The sequence below is a fragment of the Neltuma alba genome, unplaced genomic scaffold (genome assembly GCF_004799145.2).
Source record: "Neltuma alba isolate B1F8T4 unplaced genomic scaffold, ASM479914v2 tig00011065_pilon, whole genome shotgun sequence".
Classification (NCBI taxonomy): Eukaryota; Viridiplantae; Streptophyta; class Magnoliopsida; order Fabales; family Fabaceae; genus Neltuma; species Neltuma alba.
In genome coordinates this window covers 252,209-269,588 of record NW_021635808.1, presented here as the reverse complement: position 1 = coordinate 269,588, position 17,380 = coordinate 252,209, and the positions used below count along the sequence as shown (strand labels likewise).

General features: G+C 33.4%; 1 protein-coding gene and 2 pseudogenes across 2 annotated transcripts in view; 2 read left to right on the top strand and 1 right to left on the bottom strand.

Annotated features, from left to right (window-relative positions):
* Nucleotides 1–1,869, top strand: part of LOC114761013 (cysteine-rich receptor-like protein kinase 10) — a 74,424-nt gene extending 72,555 nt beyond the window's left edge. For both annotated transcript variants that reach the window (XM_028950324.1, XM_028950325.1), the window contains exons 2-6: nucleotides 297–436; nucleotides 541–751; nucleotides 904–1,141; nucleotides 1,237–1,387; nucleotides 1,528–1,869. In XM_028950324.1, coding sequence (XP_028806157.1) covers nucleotides 311–436; nucleotides 541–751; nucleotides 904–1,141; nucleotides 1,237–1,387; nucleotides 1,528–1,821 — 1,020 coding nt within the window. In that variant the 5' untranslated portion in view covers nucleotides 297–310 and the 3' untranslated portion in view covers nucleotides 1,822–1,869. The remainder of the gene's footprint in view (nucleotides 1–296; nucleotides 437–540; nucleotides 752–903; nucleotides 1,142–1,236; nucleotides 1,388–1,527) is intronic.
* A 3,500-nt stretch (nucleotides 1,870–5,369) lies between these two features.
* On the top strand, nucleotides 5,370–6,421 carry LOC114761001 (cysteine-rich receptor-like protein kinase 5; annotated as a pseudogene).
* A 2,507-nt stretch (nucleotides 6,422–8,928) lies between these two features.
* Nucleotides 8,929–13,218, bottom strand: LOC114761000 (putative receptor-like protein kinase At4g00960; annotated as a pseudogene).
* Between the last annotated feature and the right edge of the window lie 4,162 nt (nucleotides 13,219–17,380).

Genomic DNA, 17,380 nt, shown 5'->3' with positions numbered 1-17,380 from the left:
GTGGAAATTAAAAGCCATGGTGGTTATGGTCCCTCACGACTGACAGTGATATGGGGAAAAAATAAAGAGTTTCTTGCTTATTTTGGGCAAATTAAACATTTAATTATAATATTTATATAGTAAAAAGGCCTTTAATTTTATTTATGAATATCACTTAGACTCAAGTAATTATAATTTACATTAATCACTTCTTGGGCACATCAATAAAATAGTTTTTCAACAAAACCTATGTATATGCATACCTAGACTTATTGTTTGATCGCATTTGAGGGGCTCATCTTTGAATTCTTTCTCAGATGAAGCTGAAATAATGGATGATGAAGACATTAACCCAGCTGATTCGTTGCAATTTGACTTTGAGACCATCAGACTGGCTACAGATAACTTTTCTGTTGCAAATAAACTCGGACAAGGAGGATTTGGGCCAGTATATAAGGTATGTAATGACATTAATGTTAGATCAAGACAAATAAAATCACATTGTCTAGCTAGAACAATTGATGTGTTATTAATTACATGTCCCAACTCTAATAAATACAGGGTAGGCTCCGTAATGGACAAGAAGTTGCTGTCAAAAGGTTGTCCATGGATTCAGGGCAAGGAGGCTTAGAATTCAAAAATGAAGTGTTATTGATGGCCAAACTTCAGCATCGTAATTTAGTAAGATTAGTTGGTTTCTGTTTAGAAGGAACTGAAAGGCTACTCATTTATGAGTTTCTTCCCAATAGAAGTCTTGATTACATGTTATTCGGTAAGTGATGATAGTAGCCTCTTTAAGAATGATTTTGATTTATATATATAGTATCTTTATTCTTCACTTATATTGGGTAAAAGTGGAAGAGATATTCTAGCCATAGATTTAAGAGATCATAGACCTAAATAGGATTGTCCTTTACTATACAGATCCAATTCAACAAACTCATTTGCATTGGGAAGTGCGTTACAAAATTATAGTCGGCATTGCTCGTGGCATTCTTTACCTACATGAAGATTCAAGATTACGCATTGTTCACCGTGACCTCAAAGCAAGTAATATTCTTCTAGATAAAGATCTAAATCCAAAAATAGCAGATTTTGGCATGGCAAGGCTATTTGCTTTAGATCAAACTCATAACACTACAAGCAAAGTTGTTGGAACTTAGTAAGTACTACTTACAGTTATTAACTCCATACCTAACAAATTATTGGATTTAATATCATCTTTGTCTAATTAAGATTTTTTATATTGACAAACAGTGGATACATGGCACCAGAATATGCAATACATGGACAAATATCAACAAAATTAGATGTCTTTAGTTTTGGTATACTGGCTCTTGAAATTATAAGTGGCCAAAAGAATAGTAGCGTGATTGATGAGGAGGATATACAAGATCTTTTAAGCTTTGTAAGTATCTACCTTCTTTATGTATATATTTTCAATTGTCAAAAGTAGAGAGTGATAAGATTATATATATGGATGCCATAGCTAGCTACCATACAAAATTGTAAAAGTAACTTGGGAATAATATGAGGAACTTCTTGCAGGTATGGAAAAACTGGAGGGAAGGGACAACCTCAAATATAGTAGATCCCGTGATCAGCAATGGTTCAAGGGATGAAATAATGAGATGCATTCATATCGCCTTACTGTGTGTTCAAGAAAACGTAACAGACAGGCCTACTATGGCTTCTATTGAACTTATGCTCAATAGCTACTCTTCGTCTCTCCCTTTACCTTCACGACCTCCATGCTTAATGAATTTCAGCAGCACGCTTGAGATGCAGACCAGAGAGGAAGATGAAGGAGAGGGAGTACATTACTCTACTCGACAAGCATAAAAATGAGGCCTCAATTAGTGAATAGTTTGCTATATCTCTATAGAAGTCTAGGTTTGGTCTTGCGTGTGAATTACAGATTTTCTGTGATAGAATAAATATTGCTTTCTGAATTTCCTATGGTTTAGTTTCATTCTGTTTCGCACATCACATGCACTATATGGAGTAATAAAGAAGTAGAACAAAGGATTAACATTCTAGATTCCCAACTTCACAGAATAATGATTACTATGGAGGCTATTTGCATAATTATGCCACTATTGGAATAAAATAATTAAAAAAATATGCTTATATTAAAATGATGAGTACCCTATGAGAACTCGAGAAGCCATTGTTAAGAATCTTAAGAAATTAAAGCATACGGGACTAAAGATTAATCCATTTCTAAAAATGACGAAAAGTAAGCAAAACATTAAAAAAAAAAAAAGGATTAAAGCCAAACATGAACATGAACATTCTCTCCACGCAAGTATAACCCACAATAGTGCTCAGCTCCAACACAAAAATAAGAGAAGGCAACAATGGAGGGAGGCATGTAACGGCAAAAAAGACAACAGTGTTTAGAAGACCATGAACCAACAGCAGAGCTCCAACGCACGACACAGAGAAGGCTGTCTTTGAGAAAGAGAATGGAAAAACTTGTTTAATTTGAAGTGTGAAAGAGGATTATCTTTGAGAAATTTGTCACTTTCTTTAATTTGAAGTTTCTTTCACGTTAATTTGGTCAATTGTTTCAGTGTCGCCAAAGTCTTGCTCCTATTTAAGCTTAGTCTCAACCATATATGTAACCGGTCAAAAAAATACTCCTACCATTTTTCTTAAAAAACAAAAACAAAAGAAAACTCTGTGGTTTTCTACCTAAAAGAATGAAAGAAAAGTTGAAACACTAAATTGGCCCCATTATAAATTCTAAAAAGACCAAGTTCCTGAAAAGCAACACACATGTGGAAAGTTAAAATGTCCCAACCTGCACATGGTGGTCGGCCACTTGGAAAAACCACAGTGTGAATGGAGAAATTAAATAATATGCTTATATTAAAATGATGATTACCCTATGAGAACTCAAGAGGCCATTGTTTAGAATCTTAAGAAATTGAAGCATACGGGACTAAAGATTAATCCATTTCTAAATATGATGAAAAGTAAGCAAAACATTTTAAAAAATAAAAGGATTAAAGCCAAACATGAACATGAACATTCTCTCCACGCAAGTATAACCCACAACAGTGCCAAGCTCCAACACAAAAATAAGAGAAGGCAATAATGGAGGGAGGCATGTAACAGCAAAAAAGACAACAGTGTTTAGAAGATCGTGAAACAACGGCAGAGCTCCAACGCACGACACAGAGAAGGCTGTCTTTGAGAAAGAGAATGGAAAAACTTGTTTAATTTGAAGTGTGAAAGAGAATTATCTTTGAGAAATTTGTCACTTTCTTTAATTTGAAGTTTCTTTCGCGTTAATTTGGTCAACTGTTTCAGTGTCGCTAAAGTTTTGCTCCTATTTAAGCTTAGTCTCAACCATATATGTAACCAGTCAAAAAAATACTCCTACCATTTTTCTTAAAAAAAAAACAAAAGAAAACTCTATGTGGTTTTCTACCTAAAAAGAATAAAAGAAAAGTCAAAACACTAAATCGGCCCTAGCGCAAATTCTAAAAAGACCAAGTTCCTAAAAAGCACCACGCATGTGGAAAGTTAAAACATCCCAGCCTGCACATGGTGGTCGGCCACTTGGAAAAACCACAGTGTGAATGGAGAAATTAAATAACCCCTAGAAGACCTGTATTCTTAGAAATTCCTATCTTAGACTTGTCAACTTGTATTCCTAGGAATATTGGAATCTTATCTTCAGACTTGTCAACTGTACTGTGTTTTATATTAAGGATATTATTGTACTAGGAATTTTAGCTTACCGCATCCTAAGCTCCATACTCAAATCTCATTTCTCAAATTTCATTCATTCCTTGATGACAACTACAACTACAACTGCTATTTCATTCATACCGCCCAACCTGACTTCTACTTGTACAAGTGCTTCAACGAAAGTGGCAACTACACAAAACCAAGTTCCTACGACACCAACCTCAATACCCTTCTTTCTAATTTCACCTCTGACACCAAAATTGACTATGGCTTCTACAATTCCTCCTATGGTGAAAGCCCCAACACTGTTAACGCACTTGGACTGTGCAGAGGAGACATGAAGCCAGATTCTTGTCGTAATTGCCTCAATAATGCCACAATCCTTCTCCCAAAGCTATGTCCATATCAGAAGGAGGCATTTGGATACTATAATTTATGCATGTTTCAATACTCAAGTCATCAAATGTTTGGGATTTACCGGGACCATGACTTTTACAACTGTAATAGCAACGACACTAATACAATAGATGCAAACAAATACAACATTTCACTTAATGATCTAATGCAAAATCTAAAAGACAAGGCCAGGGATGGTAACTCTTATCGTAAGGTGGTTGCGGGAAATGCAATAGCTGATCAATCACAAGTTGTGTATGGCCTTGTTTAGTACACGCCTGATTTGAATAGGCAAGATTGCTTTGATTGTTTGCAGAATTTTATTTTTTATATCCCAAATTGTTGTTAGAACAAGGTTAGCGGGAAGGTCATCAGATTGAACTGCAATATTAGATTTGAGAATTTCTTATTCTATGATCATGCGCTTGTCAATTCAACAAAAATAACTCTCCCCTCTGCTCTTCCTCCATCAACAAATACTACTTCCCCACAAGGTATCTCTCACAAACTCATAGCCTTATGTGTATGGTGTTTACTATGAAAAATTTAACTTGCCACTAATTTGTGTGATTGGATCGGATAAGCTTGAAGAGGGAATATAAAACTTCTTTTGTGTGACATCCCAGGAGTTCCTGATTTTCCAACAAAAGTTACTTATTCTTATTCAAGTAATATAGCCTGATATATACATAAAATCATCAATAAATATAAATTACAGAACTTCAACATGATACATTTTTCATAACCCCATCAAACTCCATGTGTAATGCACAGGATTCACTTTAAGTTTCTTTAGATGAAGTTTTGAATATAAAATTTAGTTCGTGAATATATATTAATAAGTATAATTAGTTTTTGAGGTTGTCTATATAATCTAGTAACATAATGAGTTCTCTCTACAAATTCAACTTTGATTTTACAGGAAGTAGCAATAAATCAAGAACTACCATTGTTGTGGTTATGCTGATTGGTGCCATTATCGCCCTTCTCATAGCATTCTTTATGATTAGAAGAAAGAAGAAAACCCATGAAAGTACGTCTAAATGACTTTCTCATTCTTTCAGCTGGGAAAAATTCTTTATAAATGTTAACTCTAATTTCGATTAATGAAGCCTTTCTGGAAAAACAAACACAAGGAATTTTTTATGTTGAGATTTTTCAGCAAAAAAAAGGGTGGGGAGTTTAAATAGATTTTGTACTTTATGCTATTTGAAGAACTCATGACTTGCTCTTTCTCAGTTGAAGCTAAAACAAAGGATAATGGTGAAATTAAACCAGCTGAGATTCTATAAATCGACTATAACACCATCAAGCTCACAACTGATAACTTCTCTTATGCAAATAAGCTTGGACAAGGAGGATTTGGGCCAGTGTATAAGGTATAATAAATTTGTCACTTAGAAGTGCATAGCATCACTATATTGTTGAAAGTGAAGAAGGAAAAAAAAGAGTGTGTATGTGTTCATGATTTACATTCTAATAAATAAATGCAGGGTCAGCTTCCCGATGGACAAGAAGTTACTGTGAAAATGTTGTCCAGGCATGCATTCTAGGCAAGGAGACTTAGAATTTAAGACTGAAGTGATGTTAGTAGCAAAACTTCACCATCAGAATTTAGTAAGATTACTTGGTTTCTGTCTAGAAAAAACAAAAACACTACTCGTCTATGAATTTCTTGCTAACAAAAGTCTTGATTTCTTTTTATTCGGTAAGTAACATAGTTTGCATATCTATCACTTCATTTTTATTGTTTGAATGAGAATCCATATTTTAGACATGTATAGTTTTAACACATCATAGCATTAAACGGGTAAGTATATAACAAGAAATTTTGCAGATCCAAATCAGCAAGCTTTTTTGAATTGGATAGTACGATACAAGATTATAAGGGGCATTGCTTGTGGTTTGCTTTATCTTCATCAAGATTCAAGATTACGTATTATCCATCGTGATCTCAAAGCAAGCAATATTCTCTTAGATGATGAATTAAATCCTAAGATATCAGACTGTGAGACTATTTAAGGTAGATCAAACTCGAAGCAATACTAATAGAATTGTGGGAACTCGGTAAGTAATGATGACTTTAGTGGTTGAAAGCTACAAGACCATTAATAACTACTATATTGAGCTAAATTTGTTCATTTTAATAAGCAGTGGTTATATGGCCCCAGAATATGTACTATACGGTCAATGTTCAGTAAAATAAGATGTATATAGTTACGGCGTATTGGTTCTAGAGATTATAAGTGGCAAGATAAACAGCAGCACCTTTCATATAGAGAATACACGAGGTCATCTGGACCTATTAAGTTTTGTAAGCTATGCTTCTTCCTCTCAAGAGTAGAGAATTATGTTTTTGTCTACTCTCTCTCTCTCTCTCTATATATATATATATATATAAGCTAACATATATACAATTGCAAAAGTAGCTCAAGACTAATATTCTTCTTAATGAACAACATTTTCAGGTATGGAAAAATTGGAAGGAAGGGACAACCTCAAATATAGTAGATCCTGTGATAAGCAATGGTTCAAGATATGAAATAATGAGATGCTTTCACATTGCATTACTCTGTGTTCAAGAAAATACAGCTAATCGACCAACCATTGCCTCGATCTCATTTATGCCGAACAGCTTCTCTTCCTCTCTCCCTTTACCTTCAGAACGTCGATTTCTTGTGAATTATAGTAGTTCATCTGAGATGATGACTTTGAGACATCACAGTTCAAAGGCAACAAGATCAAGTGAACAAGAAAGAAACTCTAATCAATCATCACCAAATGATCTATCAATTACAGAACTATATCCTTACTAGATTTTTGGTCTTGCATGTGCATGACAGTCAAAAGCGTTATACAAGGAGGTATATATTGACGGACATAATATATATTGATTGTATGTGCATCATATACGAAGCTTTAATCAAGAAGTAAGTGAAGTTTCTCATAGCATTTCCATAATTTTTTTCTTATACTGGGCAAAGATTTATCCTGCCCACTTCTCCCTTTTTCAACTTCAGAACATGCATATAACCAAATATGTCCTTGTCTTGATGTTTGATTTGTTGACCGTTGATTAGCTTCATTTGTCTTGTCATGCATATATTATATATATATTTGTATAAAATTTGATGGAGTCAGAGATGCACAAAACCTTTTTTTTTGGGTAAAATGATCAAATATATATTAAAAAGAATGAGGTCTTAGTTACAAAAACAGAAGATCACTAGTAGGTATAGAAAATAAGGGGGGAGGAGGATTGTTGTGCTTGGACAATGATGCCATTGATGTTTTTGAGCAGTTTGTGAATATCAGCTACGATGAAGTTACTGCTCTCCTCCCCTGTTGCTTTTAGAAGAAGATAAAGATTAGCTTGAGAGAGGCTCCAGGAGAGAAATTGTGAAGAGCAACCAGCCACGATATGGTTGCTCTTGCACACATTAGTAGAAAGTGGGGAGAGTTAATATTGGCCTTTTTCCATGTGAGACAGAGTAAGCATTAGTTGTTGAGGTTGATCTATGCATTGCAAGTTGTCTTTCTTTCGGACTTTGTGCTTTTGAAATATGATTTCCCATGGTAGCAGAGTTGATTGTTGTGAAGGACAATGGAATCCCATCTTTCCTTGCATGGAAGGTTTGGCCTTGTTCCCTATATTGAAGGCCAGGGAAATAAAAGAAGAGGATCTTTTTATTTCTTGTGGGCAACTAACAGGGTTCAGAACCTTTGACTAATGAATAACTTGGTTTCTCAACCTCTAAATTGTATTGATAACAATGTTAATCTCATGAAGTTGTTGGTGGCTTTGTATATTGAGATTCTACAATGTATTAACTAACCAGGTTTTAAAGGAGTAAAAATCTGTGAAATTTAATTGAATGGATAAGCTTCCGAGCCAAATTGCTTTGATGAAAGGGCAGTTTATGAATATATGATCAATGGTTTTTGGCAGGTCACAACCAAGGCTACAGTTCCCTGAAATGTTTAGATGGTGAAGGGAGAGGGTATCATAGGAAGAAACAGCCCTGTTAAGCAGTTTCCAAATGAACAAAAGATGCTTGGAAGGAAGGGAGATGGACCAAAGGAATTTCCAAAACCCATTGAAATTTGAAGAGCTTGTGGTTGCGGATAAGGTTCAATAGCCAGCTTTTGTTGTGGAATTACCAGATGAATTACCTTTCCAGGGTCCATGAAGCATTCAAGGAAAGAGGAATGAAAAAAAAAAAAATATCATAACATGCCTACAGTAAATATAGTTACATTTGTCTCTTTATGCTTAATTAATTTGTTAGCCCTAAATTAACTTTATCTAGCCACCCAAAATCTTAATTTCCATATATTTTAGACTGAGAACTCTAAAATATAAAAAACAAAAGCCAATATATATACATACATTTGTGTGTGTATAAACAGAAGCATTAACTTTAACAAATATATTTGTATAGTTAACAATTCAGTCAGATACCTTATCACTAGCATGTTTATCAAATGGTAGTCCAATAAAGCATAAAACAGGAGGAATGGTGAAAGATTTCGATGCGAGTGAAATGTTCGTATATGTCTGAGTAAATGGCAACTCAATCACTAATGAGTTGTTTTTAGCCAACAATGGGCAATAAAACAATATTAAATACAACTTAATCCTAAATTACAACATAAAATGAAGATGAAAAAGGGATCTTGCATAGTAAGTCTTGAATAAAAGTGATGTGACAAAATTAGAAAAATGCAGAGAGAAACTTAGACTTCCTTGAACTTGCGCAGCGTAACCAAACATATGAATATCACCTTCAAGGGGCAACACTTAGCTGGCAAACATGTAGCTTAGAATTATAACTGAGGCCACATTTCCTTTTATTCCTGAACAGAGTTACATTCTCGTCCACTTGAACCCTGAATGGAGCTAGTAGCATCTCGTTTAGTGGATCTTGTTGTTCCTAAACTACTCTCCCTTGAACAATACTTCTCTGCTAAAGTTCTATAATTCTTTAAAAATGTAGGTTGTGAAGGTAACGGGAGAGAGAATGAGTGGCTGTTGAGCATAAGTGCAACGTTAGCCATGGTGGGCATGTCCGCTATGTCTTCTTGAATGCAGAGTAAACCAATATGGATGCATCTTATCATTTCCTTTCTTGACCCATCATTTAATAATGAATCTACTATATTTGAGGCTGTCCCTTCCCTCCAAGTTTTCCATGCCAGCAAGAAGTTTATCATTGATAGTAAACAATATGTTGGCAAGCTATTACAACATATATACTTAATCTAAGAATATGTACACTTATGCAAGAAGATAAGATCAAAGGGAGCTAGGTTGACATAAATTATGTGAAAAAAAAGGACTTACAAAGCCTAATGGATCCTGGGCTTTCTCCTCATGAAAGTTAGTATTGTTTCTCTTTCCACTTACAATCTCTAAAACTAATACACCAAAACTAAAAACATCTGATTTGATTGAAAATTGTCCATGCATTGCATATTCTGGTACCATATATCTGTTGCATGTTATTATGCACAAGGTTAATCAAACATAGATATCATTAAATCTCAAATCATTAGTTTTGAGGTCATCGGTAATATACTTACTAGGTTATTACTTTGGGTTTGATTTATGGAGAAGAGTTTTGCCATACCAAAATCTGATATTTTAAGATTCATCTTTTCATCTAAAGAATGTTACTTGCTTTGAGATTACGATGAATAATACGTAATCTTAAATCCTCATGAAGATAAAGAATGCCACGAGCAATGCCACCTATGATTTTGTATCGTGTTTTCCAATTCACATGAGTTCGTTTGATAGGATCTACAACAATTTCAAGCCCATTTAGAGTTTCAATATAAACATAATTCATATTACTCTAAAGTAAGAATTCAATGCTTACCAAATAGCAAGTAGTCAAGACTTTTATTGGGAAGAAATTCATAGACAAGTAACCTTTCTTTTCTTTCTAAAATGAAACCAAGTAATTTCACTAAATTACGGTGTTGAAGCTTGGCCACCAACGATACTTCATTCTTAAATTCTAAATCTCCTTGCCCAAAATCCATAGACAACCTTTTAACAGCTATTTCTCTTCCATGTACTGGAGAGCCTACCCTACATTTATTGAAGTTGGGACACACTGTTACTTCTTTAACAGCTATACATAAACCTCTTAGTCAAATGACAATATAGTTTTTTTATTATAATTTTATATATACATACATATATATATATATATATCTATAACTGTTAGTGTACCTTATACATGGGCCCAAATCTTCCTTCCCCAAGCTTATTTTCAACAGAAAAGTTATCTGTCGCAAGTCTGATGGTATGAAAGTTGAATTGCAATGACTCAATCGGCGTGATTTCATCTTGGGTAACTTCAAGTTCCACTGTGGAGGAGAGAGATCAATTAGTTCTTCAAAGGATCATCTTCAAGTTATTTGAAGTTATAATATTGCCAAAGCTATTTTGTTTTGAATTTTTTTCCCAACGTAATAGGAGTAACTCTTGCTTTTATTTTGCCAAAAAAAAAACAAAGAAAAACTTATGGACCAATGCTTGAAAAATGTATAAAATCCAAAGGAACTATTTTAAATTTATTATTGGCTTCAGCACACTACTATCCTTTTATCACCACAGTATATATCATCCATCGCGAGCTAACATCCTTAGCTCACTACTGGCCGATAGGCTATGCTTGGGTTCAAACAACAATATTTAAAATGAGTTTAGCCTCTGATCATTTATAGGCTTTTGTTTATGTCTACCTTTTCCTTTGGATTGCCAAGAACATGAGAAACAAACCATATGATTGGACTCAATCTTGTGCCAATGTAATAATTTCCAAAATACCACCTCCGATCATTAATATAAAAGCTATTTAACTAATTTGAATATATTAAGAAAACTAGTTTAGTTATTTATAATAAGTGAGTGTTACCTTTTCTAAAATATCCTTACTAATTAAATATATTGGCTAAAACTACCATTATTATAAGGATTACGTTGAAAAAAAAAAAGAGAGAGACAAAGTAGATTAGGATCTTATATTTAGGATCAAAATAAAAGACAAATAAGCTATTATATTAAGAATCAGAAGTGTGTATAACGATAATGGAATTGGAAGCATTGGCTTGACTTACTTTCAATGGTTTTTCTTGATTTCCTTATCCGAGAATAGGCGCCGATGGAAGAGAGAGCTATGATAAATGCAATGGCCATAACAATGAGGATAATTATGACAATTCTTGACCTGTTGCTTCCTCTTCCTGCAAAAGATGAACATTTTTGGCCAAAAAAAGCATTAATTGCATATAAAAATTCTTTAATAGACTTACAAATTGAAACACATTATTTTATACATTAAAAATCGCCTTAATTATAATATAAAATGGAGGGAGTACGTGTGTGTGTCTATATATGTGTACTTCATAAAAATTTGAGACCATTCATTTGATGGATAGGTTGGCTCAGGAACCAACAAAAAGAAAATGGTAAATGTGGGACATGAGATATCCAGCTCAACAAAAAATGATGGGCGAGGAAGGAGCAATGAAGCTGCTTGAAGTGGGCAGGGTCTAGGTCTGTCCTAGAGGACTACCACTGATATTTTTATTATAAGTTATTTATAGAAAAAATTGAAAAAATTCGAATAAAATGATAGTTGAATTTACAAAATCTAAAATGGTCACTTGGACTTACAAAATTCTAAATAAGTCATAATGAATAAATTGAAATTTTAAAGTGTTAGTGAATTTATAATGCTTTCATTTAATTTTTTTTAAATGCTCAAATCATCCTCACGGACTAGCAAGTTGATTGCCTACCAGAATTCAAGTAGCTACTGGTCATTGGAGCTCCGATGGCCAGCTGAGGACCGATTATGACCACGACCTTGATGAAGATACAACAATAATTGAACTGAATGGTCCTATTTATAAACAAGTGTGTCATCTATTATACTACCTCTGGTCATTAATATAAGAACTAGTTTGGTTTCTAATTTGATTCTAAATATAAGATCCCAATCCACTATGTCTCACATATTTATCTTTTTTTTTTTTAAAGTAGTCATTGTCATAGCTACATATGTTAAATGTTTAATCAAATGACACTTGATTAGTAAAGATATTTTAAATAAGACAACACATATTTATTATAGATAACTATCTTAACTATTTTTCTTAATCTACTCATATTAATCAACTAACTCTTGTGTTAAGGACCGAAAGTAGTATCAATGGTCAAAACTATCCACACATCAGTTCAATCTTTTTCATCTTTATCAATTAAGTGAGGTCCTGTAATACAAACTTATTCGGTCAAATCCCTCTAATCTACTTCCACTCTAAATAAAGTGTCGACAGAGATTAGAAAGAAAGGTGCAAGTAGGACCTGCATATTGCCAAAAAACAGTATTATAGAAATTTTGACCATTGGGTTGCCTACACCATACAACTCCATTGGGATGTTTTTCAATCTCAATTTTAATCCAGATAAATAAATAAAACACAGGATAAAGACATCCTTTTAAATTTCCATAAGACTATTGAATGAAAATTTGAAAAACTGTCTAAAATTGAAGGAAATATATGACTAAAACAAGATGCATAAATATATTAAAGGATATCAGACAACGAGTCGTGCTTAAGAGAGTGAGAAGTTTGTTAAGTTTTGAAGACATACTAGTGATATAGCTGAATTGGTGGTAGATACTGGGGCAGATGGAGGAGGAGGAGAAGATAGCTGCAATGAGTTGACCATATCTTTATCATAGAACAAGTAGTCCTCGTATCTAACATGGCAACTAAGTTTAATAATCCTTGCACCAATCTTGTCATTACAACACTCATTGAGTTCCACGGTGGCCTTCTTCAAGCATTTACCATAATCTTGCTCAGACAAGTCCGGCGTGCATTGAACAAGACCATATATAGTTTGTTGAAACAAGGCCTCTTCATTTGATGCTGCAAACTTATGACGAGAGTCACCAGCCGCCACTTTTTTTGCTATTTTTTGCAATAGATCATTAACGGTTGCATTGAATTTCGTATCTGCTACATTTTTAGGGTTGTAATATGAAAGGGAAAATCCAGGGTTTTCATATAACCCAAATATTTGCTGATCTTAGCATCGTACAATGCATCCGTCATTATATCCCATTGCCTTCTTCTGATTTGTATAGTTCTTTGGGAGAAGCATTGTGGCGTTGTTGAGGCAATCATGGCAAGAATCTGGATTCAAATCTCCCCTGCAGAGTCCTATTGCGTACACTGTGTCAGGGTTTTGGCCATAAGAAGAATTGTAGAAGCCACATAGTCAATTTTTGTGGTGGAAGTGAGCTTGGGAAGGAGAGTATTGAGGTTGAAGTGGTAGTTGCTTGTCTTTGTATAGGTGTTTCCACTTTCAATGGAGCAATTGTAATGTATGAATTTGCTGAAGTCAAGCTGGTTAAGCTAGGTGGTGGGAATGATGAGATAAAGGAAAGAAAACAGAGTTAAAGAAATGATAGACATGATGTCATCTGGAATTCGTAGTGACCCTGGAATTGCCCTTCTTTTATTATTACACAAGTCTGCGAGTCAAGCTAAAGGAGAAGATTTGAATTGTCAAACAAAACCATTGCAATAGCTTGGAATATTTAATGAATCTTGACATTGTTATCAAGAGTACTTGTTTTCCAGTGAATAATATTTAATTGAGATCATTTCAGATTAGCCACCTACTTTGATGGATATAAGATAATTTTGGTCAGTTCAGCCCATACTAATTGTAATTCGTTCATAAGTGTCTATCCATTAGAAATTAAGCAGCAAGATTGAAGATCAATAGGATAATACTCCTCTAGCCTTGTTTGTAGGCTGCGAGGAAGTTTTCTATTCTTATTAATTATAACTCACCTCATTAATTTATCATGAAATAGATTATTATTTTCTTAGAAAGTACATCCATTAAATAGGAGTAATGTTGAAAAAGTTATTAAATTTTAAGACATAGAAGTTAATAAGATTTACAGGTTTTCTTCACTTTGGTGAAACATGTTAGAGATGCCTTATAAATAAGATCAGGGAAGTATATATGATAGTCACAACAAGATTGTTCCTCCCTCTGGTCTTTGAACATAGTTAGATGATTGAACTTCTATTTACATTTTACTCCTCCGCCTATTAATATAGGGTTTAATTGCTAAGTTGATCTTGGTTCTAAAGGTAAGGTCTATTTCTGATTTTCTAAATTACTCTTATTAATGCCCTTTCAACTATAATCAAGTAGGAGAAGGAGGGGAATATCAAGAAAGATGATTATAATGTTTTGAGAAAAACATGTCGTATTTTTTATAATCAACTAACTTACCTAACTTTCTTAATCTAATCAAGTTAATTAAATATGTCTTATATTAAGGACTAGAGGAGTATATATATTCAGCATGCACTGCGATGTTAATGGATTAACATCCACTTGCTCCTCTTCGAGACTTGCATTGCCACTTTTTCTAAATTGTGTATGGCATATATAGATAGGTTTAGCATTTATAAACCGGCCGGGCAATGCACGCAAGGTAAAATTGAGAACAGAGCAAGTTATGAAAGAAATTAAAAATAAACATAATACTGGGATTCATTACGGACGAATTGGACATCTAATATGTGACGTTGTTAAGATGCATATTGGAATTCTATGACAAGGCTGTGTGGAAGTGAAACCAACCACAACCACGTGTGCAAGACTAGTCTGATTTATAGACTTATTTGCATCTCTTTAACTTATAAGTTGAAGTTGTTGTCACTTCAGGATGAGATGCCATGTCCAAATAACCAAATATGCGTGAGAAATAAGATGGCGAGACTTTTTAGTTTTAGACTTATTCGAGTCTTTCCATACATGTGCTTTTCACTCAAAATTATTTCTTCATGATGACCATGTCTACCTCTTGCCTTTTTAAAGCTTAATAAAGTCTTTTTGCTTACTTCTATTTTCCGATCAGAATAATGCCCTTGCTAAAAAAAAATAAAATATTAAAATGAATGGCTGCAAAAATATATTGTCATTTGCTCTACAAATGTTGTCCATTGTTATTAAAGTGTAGTGGACAAGATTGATTTAAAATTTTAAAATTCAAAAGTATTTATTTGGTATACTCCCTTTTATTTATGTTTAATGACAAAGTTATATAACTGCATTTAATTCTAAAATTTTAATTATAATCATTAAGCACTCTGAAATGGGTAGGGTTATCCATTTTCGCCCAATATTCCAAGAAATAATTAATTATCAAAGCCGTGTTTGATAAATAGAAGGGTCAGGGGTGAAACTGCAGGCACGAAACAAAATTTAAAATATAATATACGGCAAATGCATGGAAATTTTTAGAAATATAAAATACGTGCAAAAATTGGAAAAAACATGTTTTGAAGTGTTGGGAAAAGATTATTTTGAAAAAGAAATTAACTTGAATCACTTCCTTTAAAGACTATCTTAAAGGAATCAACTTGAATGACTTCCGTTATTGTAACATTCACCTTTACTCAAAGTCTTGCTCCAATTTGAACTATATAAATACATATATAATCAGTCAAGATAAGAAATTAGCACTAGAACAAATTATACAAAAGCCAAGGTCATGTTCAATAATCAACCCATCAAACAGACTTTTCCTTGCGCACTATTTGTAATCAATCCATGATTCCCGGAAAGTTAAGACCCCCCAATCTATACAGGCTGGCCGTTTGTATATATATACCATAGTATGAATGGAGAACACATGCCATTTAAATTCCAATGTTATAAATTGACCCTTGGAAGACTTATGTCTACAAATGCTCATGTCTTATCCGTAGACTTGTCTCTTTTTTTCTTTAATAAAAAGATCAATTATATAAAAAGAAGAATCATATAACTAAATTCGACATTAAAAGGATCAGGAGAAGGGAATGAATAAAACATCAGTTGCGTAAAAAAAGTAATCAGAAAAAGACTGAAACAGCATGTTAATGTTCTTTGCCAGGGTGCCATTGGAATCAGAACGATTCCGTAGACTTGTCTACTTGTATTTCTAGAAATATTCCAATATTGTTTCTCAAATAATTTAAGCTTATACATGTATATTGACTATTGGGTTGATCACTTGGAAAAATTTGACTCGCCTGTCTGCGTGATTGGATAAGCTTAAAGTAAAAACACTTTTCTACAAATTAAGAGCTCCAAGTCCAATCATACATTTAAAATTGCATTATGATTGTTGATAATAATTAAAGTACTATAAAGTCGAATTGGTTGAGGTAATGATTCAGAAGTCTATTTCCAATAGCGATCGATCACAATCAAAATAATATAAAATTTAATTAAAATGTACACAAATACTATATAATTTACTTTTTTTAAAGAATGTTTTTGGTAATATAAGTTATCTGGAACATCAACACGAAAAAAGGCAGCCCAATGCACAAAGAGTCCTTCGTTCAGTTAGGGTTCATGAAAGGCTAGATCATGCAGGATCTAATGTATGCAACTTTACTGGAAAATTATTTTCAAGAGGTTAATTCCGTGGCAGGAACCCGTGACCTCTTTTTACATGTTTTTTTCCCAATAATTTTTATGTCATTGTATCTACTAACAGCTATGCCTCCTAAATAAGTGATAAAAAAATGCAGTTGCTATGAATTGAACCTGAACTGATAATCAACATGAACATTCACAGGCTATGTATATTACAGGCGGCAACGTCAATGATAACTACATTTTTCATGCACCCCTTAAGCATCTAGACTTTAGAGAAACAAACATAAGAAAGAAGCTTAGGGAGAGGCTCTAACTAGTACATTTATATACAAAATCCCAAAAGTCTTTACAAGTCATTTGCATTTAAGTGGTTACAATCTAACCACGAACGAGTTTCGGTATTCATTAGGGTGATGAGCACTCCAAGCTCATCATATTTAAGACCAAATATTTAGATGGTCTACATTTAATTTCTTTTTTACTTCTATTTTTAAATAAAAAATTATTTTTCAAAAAATGATGGTTGGGTGATGATGCCTCTGTCGTTGAAGCACTCAATTAAACTAAATCCTAATTAATTTATAGTTTAGGATCGACCTAGGTCATTACTTCTAAGAAGCAAGTTATGGGTTTCTTTAGGTAAAAATTTAGGTGATAAAAAAATATAATAAATTGGACCTAACTAAAATGCAAAACTCTAATTCTAAATGCAAGATGCAAGCGTCCTAAAATCTATATGAAAATTAAATTAAACTCAAACGAATGCAAAGCAATTTTTGGGGGGAATTTTTTGTTTGCAGAAAGAAAATTAAAATG